A 22,176-nucleotide genomic window follows, 5' to 3' on the forward strand; every position below is an offset into this window, starting at 1 on the left:
CCCGTTGAACATGTGATGAGGTAGACAATCAGTTATTCGCAGATTGATCTTTCCATTTAATACGATAACAAACAGCTCCAGTAAGTTCAGCAATTCGACTGAAATCACATCCCAATATGACTATTTATAGCCATGGCTTAAGAAAATTTCAGTGGCTTGCGGGACCAAAGCAACTCCTGTCGCCGAGGAAACTCGGTTAGCAACACCTGAATGAAATAACAAGGAGGCATAGCAAGGCATTTCTCGGTAGGTAAGCTTAAATTCTCGAGGGCTGTGTAGTTAACTTTCGAAGAAAGGAGGAAAACGACATAGTGACTGAGAAATGGATAATAACTTAAGCTTACCTTGAAAATTAGAAACCAACTCGCGACGGAAAGCTGTCCAAATTATTCGAAACAGAAAAAACGTTTTTCGAACTAAAAAATCACTAAAATATTGAAATCACGTTGGAGGGGACTGGAAAAGTGTGGGTTGCTATGGGAACTGAAATTATTATAGTCGTAGGTGTGTTGCATGTAGAACTAATAGCCTACCAAGTTTCAATGGTTTCTGCTGCAAATTGACCGAGATAGCTCTACTTTTATACTTGATGTAATATTTGGTTGAGTGTATGACGTCATCAGTCCTTTCATTTGCCTAGTTAACACATTTTCAAACTTAAACATCACCAGAACCAATGCAGATATCTGCATACGGTAAACGGTGTTTTTCATCTTTCGTGGAATTCTATGATTAACCTAAAAATTCAAGGGGTAAAAATTTGATCATAGTACCACTTAAACTGAATCATTAACCGCTTGGTTTACATGTAAAGCGTCTCCGAGATACAAACAACTGTTCACGTTGACCACATTTATCTTCCACTACGTAGTAGTGTAACAAGACTGGGGTGAACCAAAGGCTGGTTTACACTAGCGCAATGCCATAAGCATAAGCCGACATACGCAGGTGCAGCACGATGATGATAATTAGCGCCTTTTCTCAAACAAAAGTCGCTAATTATCAACATCGTGCTGCGTCTGCGTATGTCGGCTTATGCTTATACTTATGCGCAAGTGTAAACAAGCCTTAAAGAGTTTTTTGATAAAATACTTACAGAATGTTACTTAAAAATGTTAACTACTGCAATAAAGTGACAACTCACAGACCGTTTCACAGAAAAGAACTAAAAAGATTTAAATCCCATTTTATTCAGACGTGTTTTTAGGGTTAATTCAGGCTCGGATATAAAATGTAGTAATACATAATGTTAGCTGCGCGTAGCTGTGTTCACCTCACGTTCACGTAACTACTTGCGCTAGAGTGCCGCAGAAGGCCTATCTCACTCTGCAAGAAAATGAACGATGTAAGGTAAACAAATTAAACAAAATAAGTTACTAATCAAGTCTGCTTTGCTTTTTCAGCGGTAGCAGAAGTCTATCAGGAAGAAGGTGACAAAGAATTTACAAGAAAAGAAGTTTGTAACGCGATATACTTCTACACAGACGGAATTCATGTGAACTGTAAGGATTTCCAGCTGAATGCCAAGCTACACAGCAACAGGGCAACAGCTTATTACCATCTCGGTAAGATTTTGATCTTGTCATTTTCAAATTTATCCGCCAATCAAAAGAAGTTCAAGTGTTGCTTTCTTTGAGTTCAGCCTTTCAATGATTATAATAAAAACTATCATTTGAAGAGACTATCTTGGGAAACTAACTTTCCGGGGAAAACTATCAGTCCATAGAAATAAATACTTAATTGTCTTTCATGTTCACCGGTAAATTTTCTGGTATTTTTTGAATTTTCGCTTTGTTTTTCTTTTTTTTTTTTATGCTGAGTTTCTACTTCTTTGGGTAAAATTAAACTTGTATGTGTAAATTAAATACAATTCTGTAAGCCAAATATTGAACCGCAAAAACGTAAAAAAGTCGTTATATTAAAAGATTTGTCTTCCCTTTACAGCCTCAAACTTCTTTACGCTCGATTGTTGTTTTACTGTATCGTAATTCATCGCGGTTTTCAGCCTGAAAACTACTTATTCGTTCTATTTTAAAACAGAAATCCGCACAGAAGCTTATAAGCTCTTTAACTTCATCTAAAACAAAATGATATATATAAGAAGGTGTGTTTCATGAGCTACTTCACTAAAGGGGTACTATAGACTGATATTCGCCAATGGGTATACCACCGTCTGATAGTGTCCGCGCAAGATCTTATTGTGTCATCGGTCTAGGCCAACGCCACCAGACAGTGCCCCCACCCCTCCCTGGGACGAGAAATGATCAGGTTTAGCGAATCAGAATGAGAAAATTTAGCAGTGAGCCAAGAGAGATGCTAAGTGATGATGCTGCATAATGAATATGTTAATTGTATTTGGAATGTCCCTACTATCGACCTAAGACGACCGGTGACAAAGGTTGAATTCAGCTCGCTTCAAGCGATGCTAATCCAAAACCTTATTGGTCTGCTGTTTAGCTTGTCTTATTTTATTCCCTTCAGATCTATTTTACTCTGCTCTGTTGGCGAAGAATGGTTCAAGTTTTACTGTTTCTCAGTATTAAACCTGATTAAACACAACCGTTTTATTCCCTACTGCCTGGTCGTTTGTTCCCATCATCCGATGACTCTCCATAACGTGCTCTTGGAGCTTTGAGTTATCGGGAGTCATTCGTATTTCAAGGATCGGAACAGATCCGTTGCGTGCCACCAAATTGATAGGGGACTGAGCATTGAAAGAAGACACGCACATTGCATATCTCTACAACCTCGTGAGCTCTTATCGCTTTTACTTTTTCGCTACTTCTTCTTCTACTGTGCATGAAATGTTTTCTCGGTTCTATTACTCAGGGAATTTCCACGAGGCCCTGAATGATGCAACGGCTGCCGTCAATTTGGAACCAACTTTGATTAAGGCCATAGAAACAGGTAAAATCCTTGACTCAACTGATTTACAGCATGAACTTTACAATAACTAAAGAAATTATCGCGCGCTCGTTGGCTAATTTTCATTGTCAATAAGCGAACAGACGCCTGAATTTATGAATTATGCGACGTTGACGCGACAAGCAAAAGCGGCTGAGCGGACAATCTGACAATTTATTATTATAAAAAAAGTATTGACGCAAGTTTTTCATACGTCTGTTCTGTCATTGACAACAAACTGTGGATCCACTCGGCTCCTACCTCGTGGATCCACAGCTATTTTGATAATGTTATGACGGAATTCATGATCATAAACAGGACAGACGCATGAAAAACGGGCTTCAATTTGTTAAGTCGACAGCTATCGTATCGAGCTCTTCAAATGCAAATGACATTAATATCTTTTCAACGATATTCCCTCGCATGAGCCTCCATTGCAAGCTATTTCGAGTCCAATACCAAATTACGAATATGGCTTTTTACAAGAATAAATCAGGTTTTGGATGTTTTCACCTGTGCATTGTAGATATTATTTTTTGACCTCATATTAAATTATTTGTCGTAGGTGCAAGTGCTTGTGAGCACCTACAATGTTATGGTGACGCCATATCGTGGTGCGAGAAGGGATTGGCAGTATCCTTTATAACATCAATTATTCATGTTTTTTGCCAGCTGTAAAAAGGAACTATCATGTTACCTTTAGGGATTCTAGGGAAAGTTGTCAAGGGATAAATTACAAAAAGTTGTGTTCTCTCTGCCTTATATATATGCCGCTAGAATCGCGCTAAGCATAATAGGGCATCAAGAAGCCTTATAGCTGTGGTTATGGTAGCTTCAGGCTATTTACAAAAGTCACAATGCTTTCAAAGTAAATTGTAATTGCAAAACCCTAAGGAGGCTTCTATCAAACCCTTCTCCATTGTACAGTCTTGGGAGTATGAGTTGTTACTTTAAGGGGCAACTTGATTGAAATTCTCATTAGGAGAAACGAGTAGCCATTTCTGACTTAAAGGAAGAATCGTTGTAGGAAAGAATATAGAGTTTGAAATCCACTTTTTATACGCTCAGTTGCTTGGCAACCTACAAAACAACTTAGAGATTAAAGTGTGTAGTTTTATCTACTCACTATTTCTAGGCTGCCTTTTCTTCAGATCAAAAGAGCCACCATTTTTCTAAGTGTTTACCAAGATGTGATTTTTTTCTCACACTAACTTTCACGTGAGGTCAAATCCCTTTGTACTGCAAGATGCCAAATTCTCATTCAAATTCCCTACAAAAAATACCCTTTGTTTCTTACAGTCACGAAATAAGTCACTCAATGGATAACTAGGCCGTGTGCAGCATTCTTCGCCTGTTAGGTGTGCTAGTTTACATTAATTTCTGCCCGCCCGTGTTACTTACCAATTTTTAGTTTATTACACAGCACTAGATAAATTAATTTTTCGCAAAGGTACATATGTTGTTTACTGGCTGGGAGGTCCGTATAGTGAGCTGAAAGGCCCCATGCCTGGGCTGTCTCGTGTCACTTGTGCGAAGGAATCCACTGCCCAACCCAACAATTGTAATGCAAGCGTAACGCTAGATCAACTAGACAGGATACATATTCACCTCCGTTAATTTTACGAATAAAAGGGGCCGATTCGACCCTAGCCTGCGAACGCAGACGTATTTCCGGCTGTCGCTTGTCTTCGCCGAAAAATAACGTCTGCGAACCCGAGCGAGGAAACGAATTTGTGACGTAATGACTTTTGTTTTCTCTTTGGCCAATCAGTTTCCATGATAGAATGAAACTCGGTTCTCCTCGCGGGGAATACCTCGCGCAGTAGTTCTGGGGCTATTTGAGCTAAACTGTGATTGACTAACAATTTCTACGCCACACAAATCGTTTCCTGGCTCGGGTTCGCGGACGTTATTTTTCGGCGGAGACAAGTGCCAGCCGGAAATACGTCTGCGTTCCCAGGCTACCTCGACCCTTATTGCTAATTAATTTTTGTGATTTATACCTGTTTGCTTACTCTCGGAAAGTACGCATTATACGATAGTTTTAAATCGGCTCATTGCGATCCCTAGATTTTTCATGTCTTCCATCTCATTTCAGATTGATCAACACGACGATATCACCCGATATGAAAACGTTACCGAGACCGTAGTTAGAGATAGGAAAATCCCGACCGCGCTAAAAACTTAATCAGATAGCAGGATTCGTTACCGTGACCTCTTGGAAAAAATAATATAAAATAAATATAAGTAGTTAAAAATATTTCTAAGTACATATAACAACAGTCTCCATTGGGCGCGAAGATATGCTCGGATATTTGTCCACGGAACGAACATATAATGTCCGTTGACAAATATCCGAGCATATTGTCTTACCAAATGTAGGCTATTGTGTCTATTTTCCTTCAAATGTTTTTCGTAACACGCCCAGTTTTGAAAATTGGGAAACATCACTCGGATATTCCCCAAGCTGGGGAATAATCAGTCACTTGACCCGTTATATTTTAATTATGTCATGTGCCTTAACTTTAAGCAGATTGACAAGACTAACAAGACATTACTAGATTTACGAGCCAAGTGTGTTGGAGATCGAGTTAAATTACAAGAAGCAAAGAGCAATCCCGAAACTCACTCTGTGAAGGGCCAGGTAAGTAGTGCTAGAGGAAAATATATTCTAGGCTTTAAAGGGGAGATTAAATAATGCCGAACTTGATATATGTTGTTCAAAAAACCTCTTGTACGAAAATGCGCGGTGAAACATATACTTCTATTGCTCACTAGAAGCAAAGAGCTAGCAAGAGCTGTTAAGGTATAACAATGACTCGAGCAAAGATAAATTACATTTTGAAAATTAACATAAGACGAAATAGAAAAGATTATCTTTTTGTTTGTATCCGATTTCTCTATAAATATACAAGCATTCTATCACTAATGTTGTTCTCTTATTCACTACGCTACTTAATATCTATTCTATTGAAGAGTGCGAGTACTCTTGCAGCCTGTGGTTGTTAACAAAATGGCGGCCGCTTCTTTACGTTTTTGAAGTGCCTGTGAAAAGAACTTCAAGTTTTTTTAACAACTTGTATATTTATACTCAAGCAATTAGATTATTCGCTCTCGGTTTGTATGCGTGATAGCTGAGTTGGGCTGAGCCCTCGTCATCAAGCACGTGATAGAAATCTCGAGTTCATGATGTCATTGTCAAATGGAAACGCAACAAACTTAGGAGAACTTATGCTTATGCTTATGTCAAGTGAAAACGTGCTGCTGAAATCATAAGCATATACATAAACATCGTCCGCCATCTTTTTTTACGGTATCGAGGAGATAGAGAATGAAAACTAAGGCGGTTATCCATTCTGCGATACGTTTGTGCTCATCTTTACGTCAATTTGCAAGTGAGAAGATGTATGAAAATGTATGAAGATCTTCGGCAAGACTCCGCTCCGCATCACATTCTCACCTCTCTTCTCGCTGTTTGAAAATGCGATAAGGCATGGTTTCTACTGGGAGCAACTATTGCTAACCATACTACTTCAACACGTACATTCTTGGACAATTTAAATCAAAAATTAAGACCACCCCTCGCCCCCATTTTATTGATAGAAAAAATGATGCGCTTCGGGTTTAGGGCCAGTTCATCAGTGATTACGGGGAAGTGGTGGTTTAATCTTTTATTTTATTATGTTCAAGATTGTAGATTGTTACCTGCCGTTTCTTGACTATTTTATATTGTAACGAGTACATATATATTATCTTACCTTGTGTTTAATATTTACAACTTTTTCACTCTTTATGTAACTATATTGTTAAACTATACTAAGGCCGCATCCAGCAAAACGGAAGCATTTTGACGTCTCTCCTCTATGTCAAGGCAGTAAAACATTAAGATTATTAATATTGTAACCAGCCACTGTTATACGGAAGAAGAGTACAGATTGGCAGCACCCTGGAATAATTGGCAGCATAATTATATTTTGTAATTCTAGACTTCAAAGAAAGCCATCGCAATCCCAGGGCAAAATTAATATACTTTGGTTTTGATTTACTCGCTTAAATATGTTTGCTTTCACTTTACAATACTTTTGCTGCTACTTTACACTAAAACAATAACATAAAAGCTACATACACTACTTACAATACAACAGAGCTATTAACACGACTTGCAGTACAAGACAGCTTCTTTACCCTACTTACTTTTAAGAGTCCCTGTCCATAAAAATGGAAAATAACTCAGCAAGGGTCGAAAAGTCGATTTCGCTTATATTTTCATGGTAGATAGGCTAGGGCATGGCAAAAACTACTGGATAGTTTTTTTGGCAAAATATCGTTTTATTTCAAAGAAATATGCAAATTTCCAAATTCCGTTAAAATCGCCATTTGACGCACCATCTTATTAAACAAGTTTGAGAGCCTCGCATGCAAAACCACATCATTCTTCCGTCTTTAAAACACTCAAATATTTTTTTGCAACGTTTAAATGTGTACTAGGTTGATTTTAGGGAATGTAGCGTTGTCTTTTTTGGTGCAAAATAATTAAATTTCGAAGACATGTATTTCATTCACTTAAAAGTACTTCGTGAATATAATAAATTTTCACCATGTGCGAAACCTTCAAATGGATTAAGCTTCCGGTGGTTGAATCGCAGGATGGTCTACAGGTTCCTGTAAAAATTTCTTTGGGCAAATGATTGTGAGCGACGCGAGAGCTTTTCAAAGTACGTTAAAAATGCAAATATTTGACCATTCCCTCGTCAAATTTCAATTTACGGGTTAGACGTATATTTTAGCATGCGCCACACGACTTGACCTATGATAGGTTGAAATAGACACAGAGCTGATAGTTTCGAAATGTTCTAACCTCATTTGCTGTAAAAGGCTGGTCCAAAGCCGATTTGACGTGTTTCTCTCACAATTCGTCGCACGTAAAGCAGAAGTTTGCTTTTGTTTACATAACGTCCGATGTACATCGCCAACTGTCAACTTATTTAATGGTCGAATACCATGAATCTGTGACCCTCTTTCGACACATATGATCACCACTGCATCTGAGTCAAAAACGGCTAAGTCATTTGTAGATAGTTGCTTTAATTTCTTTGCACTACACCAAAATATTACGTTTGATCATCATGGTTTGATGGCTTAAATGCTTGCTTGCAGCGGTTCCTTGTTCATCACGCAATGCTGTCATCCCATTTTAGGGGGTAGGGGTAGGACAGTTTCTATCCTAATACTAATCCTAAGGCCCCGTAAGGCTTGGAACCACTGGGAGCACCCAGTCGTGTTGAGTAGGAAGAGATTAAATTAAGAAATGAAAAGAATGAATAGTTTACCATTGCCCCTGTTTTTATCTTTTACTCGACCACCGCTACCTACATGCCCTGCGTAATACTGTAACGCTAAACTCATACCTAGGTCTTTTCGCGCTGTGCAATTATTTTTGGTTTACATGTAATACAGTGGGCTACCCTCGGGGAAATGGGTGGTGACCGCTTAATGGGGCTAGCCGCTTAAATAGAGGTTGATGTACCTTGAATATTTAATATTTCACTATCGGGTTGTAAATTTCTTGGTGAACATGGAGACAATTCAAGACAATCATGATAGACGTGTATTTGAATTATCACTCGTCATGCACCTTCAATTTCAGACGGTTATCTGCCATCGCCCTTTTCAAAGCAAAGTTGTTAAATTTTGGGTGGCCGCTTAATAGGAATAAAGACGATAATGAAACCCTTATAGGAACGACCAAATGGTGGCCGCGGAGGTAAACGGACCGGTCAATGGGTGTTTTATTTACAATATTTCACTGACAATAATTTTGGACTGTATTGACACCAGTCCTCTATTTTCTGTTACAAACATACCAATGCCTCGCCACTAAGCAAGCAAAAATACGCCAAATAAAATGGCATGGCCAGGGTTTGTTTACTAACGTAGTTACTAATTAAATTTAGTCTGTTTTTCTCACGAATGAGGCACGTTGTGATTTCCTATTTTTATTTCAGCTAGTTCTTGCTTCATTGATCTATAATTTGTTTATGGCGATTTCTTTTAAAATTCTAGTGAGTACAGGCACTAGCTTTATCAGCTGTTGTCTGAAACATCAGAACGTACAACAAACGTGATTTGGACCGAGGCCACGTACACTATAGAATACGATTATTTAAATATACACATATTATTATATATATGAACAAACAGATGAACAATGATTAAATTGTTTCACTTATCCTGAGAGTGCTCTATACAAAATAGATCAAAATGAGCAGCATATGCCGTGACAGCATTGCGTGACGAACAAATAACGGCTGTAAGATTGTGCTGCGCCGACGCGCTCATCAGCAATGGTCAGCAATCGATCAGAAGTAATATTTTGGCGCAGTGCAAAGCAAGCAGCTATCTACAAATGATTCAGTCGTTTTTGACTTAGATGCAGTGATGTTCATATGCGCAGAAAGATGGTCACAGATTCATGGTATTCGACCAATAATAGCTTGACAGTAGGCGATGTACATCGGACGTTAACCTTGTGTAGACAAAAGCAAACTTCTGCTTTACGTACGACAAATGGTGAGAGATGGACTAAAAACACGTCAAATCGGCTTTGGACCAGCCTTTTACTACAAATAAGGTTAGAACATTATCGAAATTTTCAGCTCTGTGTCTATTTCAACTTATTATAGGTCAAGTCATGTCGCGCATGCTAAAATATACGCCTAACCCGTAAATTGAAATTTGACGAGGGAATGGTCAAATATTTGCATTTTTAACGTACTTTGAAAAGCTCTCGCGTCGCTCACAATTATTTGCCCAAAGAAATTTTTACAAGAATCTGTAGACCATCCTGCGATTCAACCACCGGAAGCTTAATCCATTTGAAGGTTTCGCACATGGTGAAAATTTATTATATTCACGAAGTACTTTTAAGTGAATGAAATACATGTCTTCGAAATTTAATTATTTTGCACCAAAAGACAACGCTACATTCCCTAAAATCAACCCAGTACACATTTAAACATTGCAAAAAGATATTTGAGTGTTTTAAAGACGGAAGGATGATGTGGTTTTGCATGCGAGGCTCTCAAACTTGTTTAATAAAATGGTGCGTCAAATGGCGATTTTAACGGAATTTGGAAATTTGCATATTTCTTTGAAATAAAAGGATATTTTGCCAAAAAAAACTATCCAGTAGTTTTTGTCATACCCTAGCCTATCTACCATAAGAATATAAGCGAAATCGACTTTTCGACCCTTGCCGCGAAATTAAGAATTTGTCTGATTTTTACAGGTAGGCACTCTTAACAGCTATTTAAAGGAACTTTACATTCGTAACAGCAATAGTCTTATTTTTTAAATTGCATATCCTTTAATTAATCTAACATTTATTCTAGCAATATATCACCCTTTTCTTTAAAACGACATATCCTTTTATCAATCTAATGTCTTTTATAAGTATTAACAGGACAGAAAATGCGAAAAAGCATCATAAAAGAATACCAGAAACTTGATTTTCTATTCTTAACTTGTAATTTACTTTCGTAGTAAATTCAATCCAGTTAAGATTCCTCTCATTTACCTTGTGATAATGTAGATAACAGTTAGCATATAATAAACAGATATTCAATTTCCTAACATTGTTATTGTCCTTTTCACACGCCATACCAAACAATAATTTGTAGTTTGCCGGGGATATTGAGGTGTTATTGATTTTACTGAAACAGTTCTACAGCCGATTGTAAAAATAAAATGTCGTACTACAGTTATGAAATGTATGAAGAACTGAGTCAGGCTTACCTCAGTAGAAACATCTATTATTGCCTGTAATTCCATAGAGAGTGAGCTCTGTCTTCATAGCGACAATGCGATGGATAAGCTTAGAGTAAAATTCTCTCGGTTGATTCTCTTCACAAATAGCCTGCACTCTATTAAAGATTTGGCTCCATGAGAAAGCCGTCGGAGGAAAGTTGCGATCCCATTTCATTGGACCAGTGGCCTGATACTTCCGTTTATCGCGAAAAAGCCAATAATAGTCTTCAGACCTAAGTTTCTAGAGGTCGATGGTTAAGAGTGAAGATAATTGAAATAAGGCTGCCGCCGGATAAAATGTTGACATTAGGCTTAGCACGCTCCTTGGCTCTTTTCTCCCTAGGGTGCTCGGGGTCGCAGAGATTACTTGGAAATATTTGAAAAAATTACAATTAATTCCATAACGCTGTTGGAACAGTTCAAATGGTAAAAAACAGCCATGGCGGTCAATTACATCATGCACCGTGGACACCCTTTTCAACGCAATCATGGTAAAAAAACGATCTTCCCGTCAATGAGGACCACTTTATTTTCAAAGAGAATCATGTCTTTTTCATCCTCAGAGTTATAAACACTTTTTAGGTCCAGGAAAGAAAACAAGATATCCTTGTAGAAGGATGGCATGTCTGAATCCTTTAGAAATTTCTCATCATAGTTGAAGCGTAAGAGAAAATAAAAGACCGCCACATTTTATAAAATAAAATTTTGGAATTGCTGACCAAGTATCATCTTCTTTGTCATCAGTTTTGAGGAGACGCTACATCCAGGCTAAGTGCAGGGACTTAAACGTAATTTAAACATTAGTGAACCGCCAACCACCATCGCCATAGTCCTGATATAAAACTTGTCTCTTGATTTTATCTGGTTTGTTTTTCTATAAGAACTGGAAAGGTAGCGACTGGATTAGAGATGCGTATTTGTTTGTAGTGTCATCCATGGAAGCCGAATAAAGAATTTGAGACAATCCTAGGGTATTTGCAATCAAGCACGGCCCAAGCAGAGAAAGTTTCCGCCAACGCCCAGCTGCACGTTTTGTCTTAAGATTATCCACTTTGTTAGTAAAGCTTTTCCGTTCATTGTCAACACTATCATCAGAAAAAAAGATTCCCAAGACTTTCACCAGTTCATTGGTGCAGGCTAGACCAAGAAGTGTTTAACCACCAAAGCTTTGCTTTGGAATGATATTGATAGTTTCAGCTTTATAAATCCCGAAAATAGCACTTTGTAAATTTTTTGGGTCGATATTCAAGATTTCGTCATTAACTGACATGCGTTTTTGTCTGATAGGAAAATACCAACTCTTTACCGAAAACTACCAAAGAGCTGAAAACCAACGCAGGAGAAGGAACCTGTTATATCAACGTTTCAAAACATCTGACAGGTTCCAAAAGAGCCATCGAGTACCATGAACGTCATCTAAAACTTGCCAAAGAAGTGGAAGACAGGGCTGGAGAAGGAAATTCAAATGCTAATCTTGACAACGCTTATGACAGTCTGGGAGATTTCAAAAAAGTTATCGAGTATCATGAACTAGATGTAAAAATTCCCAAAGAAGTGGGGGACAGGGCTGGAGAAGGAAGTTCGTATGGTAATCTTGGCAACGTGTATCACAGTCTGGGAGATTTCAAAAAAGCCATCGAATACCATGAACTAGATCTAAAAATTGCGAAAGAAGTGGGAGACAAGGCTGGGGAAGAAAGGTTGTATGGTAATCTTGGCAACGCTCATCACAGTCTGGGAGATTTCAAAAAAGCCATCGAATACCATGAACGGCATCTAAAAATTGCGAAAGAAGTGGGAGACAGGGCTGGAGAAGGAAGTTCGTATGGTAATCTTGGCAACGCTCATCACAGTCTGGGAGATTTCAAAAAAGCCATCGAATACCATGAACGGCGTCTAAAAATTGCGAAAGAAGTGGGAGACAGGGCTGGAGCAGGAAGGTCGTATGCTAATCTTGGCAACGCCTATCACCGTCTGGGAGATTTCAAAAAAGCCATCGAGTACCATGAATGGCATCTAAAAATTGCCAAAGAAGTGGGAGACAGGGCTGGAGAAGGAAGGTTGTATGGTAATCTTGGCAACGCTCATCACAGTCTGGGAGATTTCAAAAAAGCCATCGAATACCATGAACTAGATCTAAAAATTGCCAAAGAAGTGGGAGACAGGGCTGGAGAAGGAAGGTCGTATGGTAATCTTGGCAACGCTTATCACAGTCTGGGAGATTTCAAAAAAGCCATCGAATACCATGAACTAGATCTAAAAATTGCCAAAAAAGTGGGAGACGGGGCTGGAGAAGGAAGTTCGTATGCTAATCTTGGCAACGCTTATCACAGTCTGGGAGATTTCAAAAAAGCCATCGAATACCATGAGCTAGATCTAAAAATTGCAAAAGAAGTGGGAGACAGGGCTGGAGAAGGAAGGTCGTATGCTAATCTTGGCAACGCCTATCACCGTCTGGGCGATTTCAAAAAAGCCATCAAGTACCATGAACGGCATCTAAAAATTGCGAAAGAAGTGGGAGACAGGGCTGGAGAAGGAAGTTCGTATGGTAATCTTGGCAACGCGTATCACAGTCTGGGAGATTTCAAAAAAGCCATCGAGTACGGCGAATGGCGTCTAAAAATTGCGAAAGAAGTGGGAGACAGGGCTGGAGAGGGAAGTTCGTATGGTAATCTTGGCAACGCTTATCACAGTCTGGGAGATTTCAAAAAAGCCATGGAGTACCATGAACGGCATCTAAAAATTGCCAAAGAAGTGGGAGACAGGGCTGGAGAAGGAAGTTCGTATGCTAATCTTGGCAACGCGTATCACCGTCTGGGAGATTTCAAAAAAGCCATCGAATACCATGAACGGCGTCTAAAAATTGCAAAAGAAGTGGGAGACAGGGCTGGAGAAGGAAGGTCGTATGCTAATCTTGGCAACGCCTATCACCGTCTGGGCGATTTCAAAAAAGCCATCGAGTACCATGAACGGCATCTAAAAATTGCGAAAGAAGTGGGAGACAGGGCTGGAGAAGGAAGTTCGTATGGTAATCTTGGCAACGCGTATCACAGTCTGGGAGATTTCAAAAAAGCCATCGAGTACGGCGAATGGCGTCTAAAAATTGCAAAAGAAGTGGGAGACAGGGCTGGAGAAGGAAGTTCGTATGGTAATCTTGGCAACGCTTATCACAGTCTGGGAGATTTCAAAAAAGCCATCGAATACCATGAACGGCATCTAAAAATTGCCAAAGAAGTGGGAGACAGGGCTGGAGAAGGAATGTCGTATGCTAATCTTGGCAACGCGTATCACCGTCTGGGAGATTTCAAAAAAGCCATCGAATGCCATGAACGGCATCTAAAAATTGCGAAAGAAGTGGAAGACAGCGCTGGAGAAGGAAGGTCGTATGGTAATCTTGGCAATGCTCATCACAGTCTGGGAGATTTCAAAAAAGCCATCGAATACCATGAACTAGATCTAAAAATTGCGAAAGAAGTGGGAGACAGGGCTGGAGAAGGAAGGTCGTATGCTAATCTTGGCAACGCGCATCGCAGTCTGGGAGATTTCAAAAAAGCCATCGAATACCATCAACGGCGTCTAAAAATTGCGAAAGAAGTAGGAAACAGGGCTGGAGAAAGAATGTCGTATGGTAATCTTGGCAACGCTTATCACAGTCTGGGAGATTTCAAAAAAGCCATCGAATACCATGAACTAGATCTAAAAATTGCCAAAGAAGTGGGAGACAGGGCTGGAGAAGGAAGGTCGTATGCTAATCTTGGCAACGCGTCTCACAGTCTGGGAGATTTCAAAAAAGCCATCGAATACCATGAACTAGATCTAAAAATTGCGAAAGAAGTGGGAGACAGGGCTGGAGAAGGAAGGTCGTATGGTAATCTTGGCAACGCGTATCACAGTCTGGGAGATTTCAAAAAAGCCATCGAGTACGACGAATGGCGTGTAAAAATTGCGAAAGAAGTGGGAGACAGGGCTGGAGAAGGAAAGTCGTATGGTAATCTTGGCAACGCTCATCACAGTCTGGGAGATTTCAAAAAAGCCATCGAATACCATGAACTAGATCTAAAAATTGCCAAAGAAGTGGGAGACAGGGCTGGAGAAGGAAGGTCGTATGCTAATCTTGGCAACGCGTATCACAGTCTGGAAGATTTCAAAAAAGCCATCGAGTACGGCGAATGGCGTCTAAAAATTGCAAAAGAAGTGGGAGACAGGGCTGGAGAAGGAAGTTCGTATGGTAATCTTGGCAACGCTTATCACAGTCTGGGAGATTTCAAAAAAGCCATCGAATACCATGAACGGCATCTAAAAATTGCGAAAGAAGTGGGAGACAGGGCTGGAGAAGGAAGGTCGTATGCTAATCTTGGCAACGGTTATCACAGTCTGGGAGATTTCAAAAAAGCCATCGAATACCATGAACTAGATCTAAAAATTACGAAAGAAGTGGGAGACAGGGCTGGTGAAGGAAGGTCGTATGCTAATCTTGGCAACGCCTATCACCGTCAAGGAGATTTCAAAAAAGCCATCGAGTACCATGAACGGCATCTAAAAATTGTGAAAGAAGTGGGAGACAGGGCTGGAGAAGGAAGTTCGTATGCTAATCTTGGCAGCGCGTATCACAGTCTGGGAGATTTCAAAAAAGCCATCGAGTACGACGAATGGCGTCTAAAAATTGCGAAAGAAGTTGGAGACAGGGCTGGAGAAGGAAGGTCGTATGGCAATCTTGGCAACGCTCATCACAGTCTGGGAGATTTCAAAAAAGCCATCGAATACCATGAACTAGATCTAAAAATTGCGAAAGAAGTGGGAGACAGGGCTGGAGAAGGAAGGTCGTATGCTAATCTTGGCAACGCTTATGACAGCCTGGGAGATTTCAAAAAAGCCATCGAATACCATGAACGGCATCTAAAAATTGCGAAAGAAGTGGGAGACAGGGCTGGAGAAGGAAGGTCGTATGGTAATCTTGGCAACGCTCATCGCAGTCTGGGAGATTTCAAAAAAGCCATCGAATACCATGAACATCATCTAAAAATTGCGAAAGAAGTGGGAGAGAGGGCTGGAGAAGGAATGTCGTATGGTAATCTTGGCAATGCTCATCACAGTCTGGGAGATTTGAAAAAAGCGATCGAATACCATGAACTAGATCTAAAAATTGCGAAAGAAGTGGGAGACAGGGCTGGAGAAGGAAGGTCGTATGCTAATCTTGGCAACGCTTATCACAGTCTGGGAGATTTCAAAAAAGCCATCGAATACCATGAACGGCATCTAAAAATTGCCAAAGAAGTGGGAAGCAGGGCTGGAGAAGGAAGTTCGTATGGTAATCTTGGCAACGCGTATCGCCGTCTGGGAGATTTCAAAAAAGCCATCGAGTACCATCAACGGCGTCTAAAAATTGCGAAAGAAGTGGGCGACAGGGCTGGAGAAGGAAGTTCGTATGGTAATCTTGGCAACGCTTATCACAGTCTGGGAGATTTCAAAAAAGCCATCGAATACCATGAACTAGATCTAAAAATTGCCAAAGAAGTGGGAGACAGGGCTGGAGAAGGAAAGTCGTATGCTAATCTGGGCAACGCGTATCACAGTCTGGGAGATTTCAAAAAAGCCATCGAATACCATGAACTAGATCTAAAAATTGCCAAAGAAGTGGGAGACAGGGCTGGAGAAGGAAGGTCGTATGCTAATCTTGGCAACGCTTATCACAGTCTGGGAGATTTCAAAAAAGCCATCGAATACCATGAGCTAGATCTAAAAATTGCGAAAGAAGTGGGAGACAGGGCTGGAGAAGGAAGGTCGTATGCTAATCTTGGCAACGCCTATCACCGTCTGGGAGATTTCAAAAAAGCCATCGAGTACCATGAACGGCATCTAAAAATTACGAAAGAAGTGGGAGACAGGGCTGGAGAAGGAAGTTCGTATGGTAATCTTGGCAACGCGTATCACAGTCTGGGAGATTTCAAAAAAGCCATCGAGTACGGCGAATGGCGTCTAAAAATTGCGAAAGAAGTGGGAGACAGGGCTGGAGAAGGAAGGTCGTATGGTAATCTTGGCAACGCTTATCACTGTCTGGGAGATTTCAAAAAAGCCATCGAATACCATGAACGGCGTCTAAAAATTGCCAAAGAAGTGGGAGACAGGGCTGGAGAAGGAATGTCGTATGCTAATCTTGGTAGTTGTCTTGAATCTCAATGCTCTATGAGGATGGCTCTTGATTGTTATCATTCTAGCGTCCGATTGTTCAATGATCTTAGGCAGAATCTGCAAGGCAAAGATGAGTGGACAATTAGTTACCGCAATGTGAATAATATGGTTTATACTAGATTATGGCGTTTGATTTTAAAACAAGGTGACGTAGTTGAGGCTTTGTTCGCTGTTGAGCAAGGACGTGCACAAGCTTTAACAGATCTTATGAATTCAAAGTACGAAACTGAAACACCACATACTGGGAAAAAAATGACTTGCGACACATTAAGTTGCCTCCTTTCAGATACAGTCTTTTTGGCAGTCCACGAAAGAGAAATAATTTTCTGGATTATTCAAAATGGAAAAGATGTTCAGTTAAGAAGAAAAGAACTCAGCGATAATAATTCGGAGGAAAATGCGAGCAGTGTGTTGGAGTCTTTAATTAACAATGCTCGTGAAAAAAATGATGTCAGTAGAGGTGTGAAATGCGAGGATCGTTCACTGGATAGGAAAAGCGGGGGAGACCTGTCAAAGAAGAGGGATCAGACCATATCCCAACTAACGCACTCAGATACCAATCCTTTAAGAACATTGTATGACGTCATCATTAGCCCCATCATAGATTTGGTTAATGGCAATGAACTGATATTTGTTCCCGAAGGTCCACTGTGCTTGGCTCCTTATGCTGCATTGATGGATTCTAATTCGAAGTTCTTAAGCGAGTCTTTCAGAATCCGGGTCATTCCGTCATTGAATAGTTTGAAATTGATCAGAGATTGTTCACCAGATTACCACAAGAAGTCTGGGGCGCTGCTTGTGGGAGATCCATGCGTAGAGCAAGTTTGTTATCGTGGTAAAAGGTTACACCAGCTGCCATTTGCAAAGATGGAAGTACAGATGATTGGGAAAATACTCAACACTTTTCCCCTCACTGGAAAAGAGGCAACAAAAGCTCAAGTGATGAGAAAACTCCCCTCAGTTGCATTGGTGCACATTGCAGCACATGGTAGAATGGAAACAGGAGAAATTGCTTTGGCACCAAATCCTACACGAGCATCTCAGATCCCTGTTGAAGAAGACTTCGTGCTACGAATGAGTGACGTGATGAGAGTTCAAATGCGAGCAGGACTGGTTGTGTTAAGTTGTTGCCATAGTGGCCGTGGTGAGATTAAGGCTGAGGGTGTGGTTGGCATTGCACGAGCCTTCCTGGGTGCCGGTGTTCGTTCTGTTGTTGTGTCTCTGTGGGCAATTGACGACTATGCCACTCAGGAGTTCATGAAGAGTTTCTACCTTCACTTAGCAGAAGGAAGAAGTGCCAGTGAATCTCTGAACCACGCCATGAAGTGTCTGAGAGAGTCTGAGAAATTTAGCGAAGTGAAGCACTGGGCTCCATTTGTACTCATCGGTGATGATGTTACCTTGGACTTGGCTAAAGGCGATTAGATGAACTTCAACATAGCTAAAGGTACTTAAGTGTTTTTTTAATGTTGAGATGATACAATTGGAAACTAAGTAATATTGAAGTTTCAACTCGGTGAAGTCTTATTTGTCTTAAACAAATAACAATACTTTTGCGTTTTTTGAAAATCTCAAATAGCCTAATTAACTGACACAATTCATAAAACGTGTCTTCAAAAGCGCAAACTTATGCTGCAAAATACTACCATACTTGCGCTGTACCTTTGTGGTCGCCAGGACACTGTTTTTTGTTCGCGCAATGAAATGAATTTTGCAATAGCTTCACGGGAAATTAAGTGGCAGTCCCGCTAAAAGCGGTCCACTCGACTTCGGGACCAAAAATAATTTTCCTTCATTTTTTGTCAGTGAGAATGGTTTGACACACATATATAAAAAGCAACTTATTATTTTCCAATTCCTTATTTTTGCTTTGCTACGAGCCAAAATTTAATTTTGGCTGAACTGAGGTTGCTGACCGTGATCAGAAAGGTAAAATTCACCGATTTTGTGAAGCGTGCTACGTCGCCTAAAATGCAGCTCACGGAATTTCGTTTTCATACGAATTTTAAGGTAAATTTATTACTTTGACTGACAAATTATGGAAACTTTTCGAAAAATTCTAAGCTTACCAGCGAGGCTGGAAGACACCCTACTCCGAGGCCTTTGATCACCTACTACAATTTAGCCAAATTTGACGGGGAAAATCTCAAAAGTTGGGTCTAAATGAAGCCTAAAAACCACATCACAGTAAATTTCATACCTTAATAAACCGTTCTATAAGTTCAAACCGGTGGGTATCTTCTTGGATTGCGCGCGAGAACAGATTAAAATCTACCACAGTCAGTGCGTTTACATAGCTATCGCTCGTGTCAAAGCTCGTTTGCATAACCCTAGCACCCGGTGAAAATACATCTTCTTCCGTTCAGGTTCGTTTGTTAACCTTCTGCGTAGTGGCAAATAGCTTCCTTTAATACTTGTGTACACTCTAGATCCAGTTTTGAGGTGAAGGTTGCGTTAAAGTTGATCAATTCTCAAGACTTGCGAGACTCCAAAAGTAAATAATGGCGCCGGTCTGTAGAAATTAAACGTGGCCGTCGTCCTGACCCTTCAATAAATTCTGCTGCAGAGGTAGCACAAGGAGAAGAAGAAGATCGTAAGTTTTCATTTACCGTTTAATGGCAACTGAATCCAGTACTACTGCCAAGACTACTGGAAACTTGAGGGCTATATGCCCTAATTTGAAAAACAACAACAACAAACACTTGCCGGTTGCATCGCTGGGAAATGAACCTGAATGAACATGACAGGCTTGAATGGAACTATGTTTTTCGATGAATGATGGGCTTTACTTCTGTTTTATGCTTGATGCTTGTCTTTTAGTATCTTGCACAGCGCATAAAATAAGCTTCGGGATCCGTTTATCGGGCCGTTTATACAACAAAAGCTGCACCGGCTTCGTCAAAATGTCACACAAGTTGTAACGTGACCCATTACCCGGGAGGAGGATACTCTCTTATATGGACTACTTAGGTATCTGTATGTGAAGCCTCAAAGGGTAGGGTTCTTCAGCCGTTTGGGTCATAAATAGGGTATCGATTTTGGCCATTTTGGTTAAAAATTGGGTATGGTTTTAGCACTCTAGTCTTGAATTGGGTATGTTTCTTAGCAGAAGTTACTTTTTCACCATTATCAATAAGACCTTCAACAAAAGCTCTTTATAACTTATGTTTAAAGCAACTGTGTCAGCCGCAACGGTCATAAATAGGCTATCGAATTTTTGGTCAGGTCATAAATAGGGTAGCAAAAATCGCAGATTTTGGTCATAAAGAGGGTAAGGGTTTTGGGAAGTGCACACCCCCACTCACCGGGTGCTAGGGTTATGCAAACGAGCTTTGACACGAGCGATAGCTATGTAAACGCACTGACTGTGGCAGATTTTAATCTGTTCTCGCGTGCAATCCAAGAAGATACCCACCGGTTTGAACTTATAGAACGGTTTATTAAGGTATGAAATTTACTGTGATGTGGTTTTTAGGCTTCATTTAGACCCAACTTTTGAGATTTTCCCCGTCAAATTTGGCTAAATTGTAGTAGGTGATCAAAGGCCTCGGAGTAGGGTGTCTTCCAGCCTCGCTGGTAAGCTTAGAATTTTTCGAAAAGTTTCCATAATTCGTCAGTCAAAGTAATAAATGTGCTTTAAAATTCGTATGAAAACGAAATTCCGTGAGCTGCATTTTAGGCAACGTAGCACGCTTCACAAAATCGGTGAATTTTACCTTTCTGATCACGGTCAGCAACCTCAGTTCAGCCGAAATTCAATTTTGGCTCGTAGCAAAGCAAAAATAAGGGATTGGAAAATAATAAGTTGCTTTTTTATATATATGTGTCAAACCATTCTCACTGACAAAAAATGAAGGAAAATTATTTTTGGTCCCGAAGTCGAGTGGACCGCTTTTAGCGGGACTGCCACTTAATAAAGTGATCAAACGTCATTCTCGATAATATCTAACATTGTTGTTTTGTCTTACTTCTTAGGTTGTTCAGTCCATCTATCCAGAAGGATGGGGCGACTCTGTCGATTCGTTATTACGAGACTGCTAAATTTTATTGCCTTTTTAAATATAAATAGCTGACTGGCCAACTCTGAGTTTGTAGGGAAATGCTTTTCTCCGGACTCTATATACATCAGAGTTGTATCAATATGTATCCGTAAAGGCTTTTGCACCCATAATTTTATAAATGGATGCGCCTCATTTGAGTCTACTATTTTATTTTATAGACTTGGACATAATATTAGGGATGTGTAAGAGAAGCTTAGAAGTAATCACAAATGAATAGTAAATTCATACACTGTCCAACAATAAAGGGAAAACAACACTTTAGTAATTTCAGAAAATTAAGAAGCAAGGTGTTGTCTTTCCGTAACGTGTTAAATATCCAAAATGAAAAGAATGAGTATTTGTTAGAGAACACATAGAGAATTGTTTAGGAATTTAGTGGTTGTATTATGCTTGCATTGTCATTTGAAATGGACGAGTTGCTGCGATAGAACAAACTGCTTCTTGTTGAGTAAGCAAAGTGCCCTGCTACGTATATTTTTGCACATTGTTTGAATTTCTAGTGATATTATTTTGCGTTTTAATATCATGCAAGGATCTTTAAACTACTGAAGATTAGTAATAGTTCTAGAAAGGCCTTACGATTTTGTACCTCATAATAAAATTAGAAGATTTAAGGTAAATTAAAAGAAAAACGTTTGAACCTTCAGCAATTTTATTTCCTCTGTTTTAACACGAACTTTTCAAACAAATATTTGCCTTCAATTAGCACCAGTTACAGGCAGCTCATCAGGACTATAATTGGTGGTATCACACATTGCTACAACACACGTTCCTTTAGTGTTGGCTGCACATTCAGCTGCGTATTCGTTAAATCCTTCTCTTCTCTAGCATCCACGGTTAAACTGAAAGCCGTCTTCTGTCTGGAAACTTCCCACTCCACACACCATGTTTTCTTCCCCGCAATCCTCGGAAACGATGTTTTTATCACAACTTTGTTGAGCATCCTGTGCACTCTCCCCTTCTCCAGAGCTTTCTAGGCAATAAAGTTGCGCCTCGCGTCGACCTGCCAATAAAAATAGCAAAGGCCTTAAATGAATACTGGGCTAATGTGCGCTCGTTGCAATGACGCATTGGTGTACGTCATTCATATGTAACAAGAATACATACTTCTCAATTTGGAAAAAAGAAAAAAAAAAACGAGAAAAGCCAATCATGTTATTATGAGAAGGAGAGGGGATATTCTTTGCAAACTTATATGATTGACTTTTCATGCGGT

At 39.9% G+C, this 22,176-nt stretch overlaps 2 protein-coding genes and 1 long non-coding RNA gene across 3 annotated transcripts in view; 2 read left to right on the plus strand and 1 right to left on the minus strand.

Moving 5' to 3' along the window:
* The window catches only part of LOC145488723 (putative gamma-butyrobetaine dioxygenase), a 156,854-nt gene that overhangs the window by 86,481 nt on the left and 48,197 nt on the right, over nt 1–22,176 (minus strand). The window lies entirely within an intron of this gene.
* LOC145488740 (uncharacterized) overlaps nt 1–22,176 on the plus strand; it is a 144,037-nt gene that overhangs the window by 5,903 nt on the left and 115,958 nt on the right. The gene's annotated exons all lie outside the window — the stretch shown is intronic.
* On the plus strand, nt 1,583–22,062 carry LOC145488715 (uncharacterized). The gene is made up of 6 exons (XM_081467637.1): nt 1,583–2,907; nt 3,470–3,537; nt 5,438–5,548; nt 11,998–15,050; nt 15,171–18,346; nt 20,875–22,062. The coding sequence occupies exons 1-5, from the start codon at nt 2,805–2,807 to the stop codon at nt 18,322–18,324; spliced, it is 6,489 nt and encodes a 2,162-aa protein (XP_081323763.1). The 5' UTR covers nt 1,583–2,804; the 3' UTR covers nt 18,325–18,346; nt 20,875–22,062.

This window comes from Orbicella franksi, chromosome 5 (genome assembly GCF_964199315.1).
Source record: "Orbicella franksi chromosome 5, jaOrbFran1.1, whole genome shotgun sequence".
Lineage (NCBI taxonomy): Eukaryota > Metazoa > Cnidaria > Anthozoa > Scleractinia > Merulinidae > Orbicella > Orbicella franksi.

Coding starts and splice junctions, on each gene's coding strand:
- LOC145488715 (XM_081467637.1), top strand. CDS start 2,805: ATGTTTTCTCGGTTCTATTACTCAGGGAATTTCCACGAGGCCCTGAAT. Junction 5,549..11,997: donor CTCACTCTGTGAAGGGCCAG/GTAAGTAGTGCT, acceptor TTTGTCTGATAG/GAAAATACCAACTCTTTACC. Junction 15,051..15,170: donor GACAGGGCTGGAGAAGGAAG/GTCGTATGCTAA, acceptor TGGTGAAGGAAG/GTCGTATGCTAATCTTGGCA.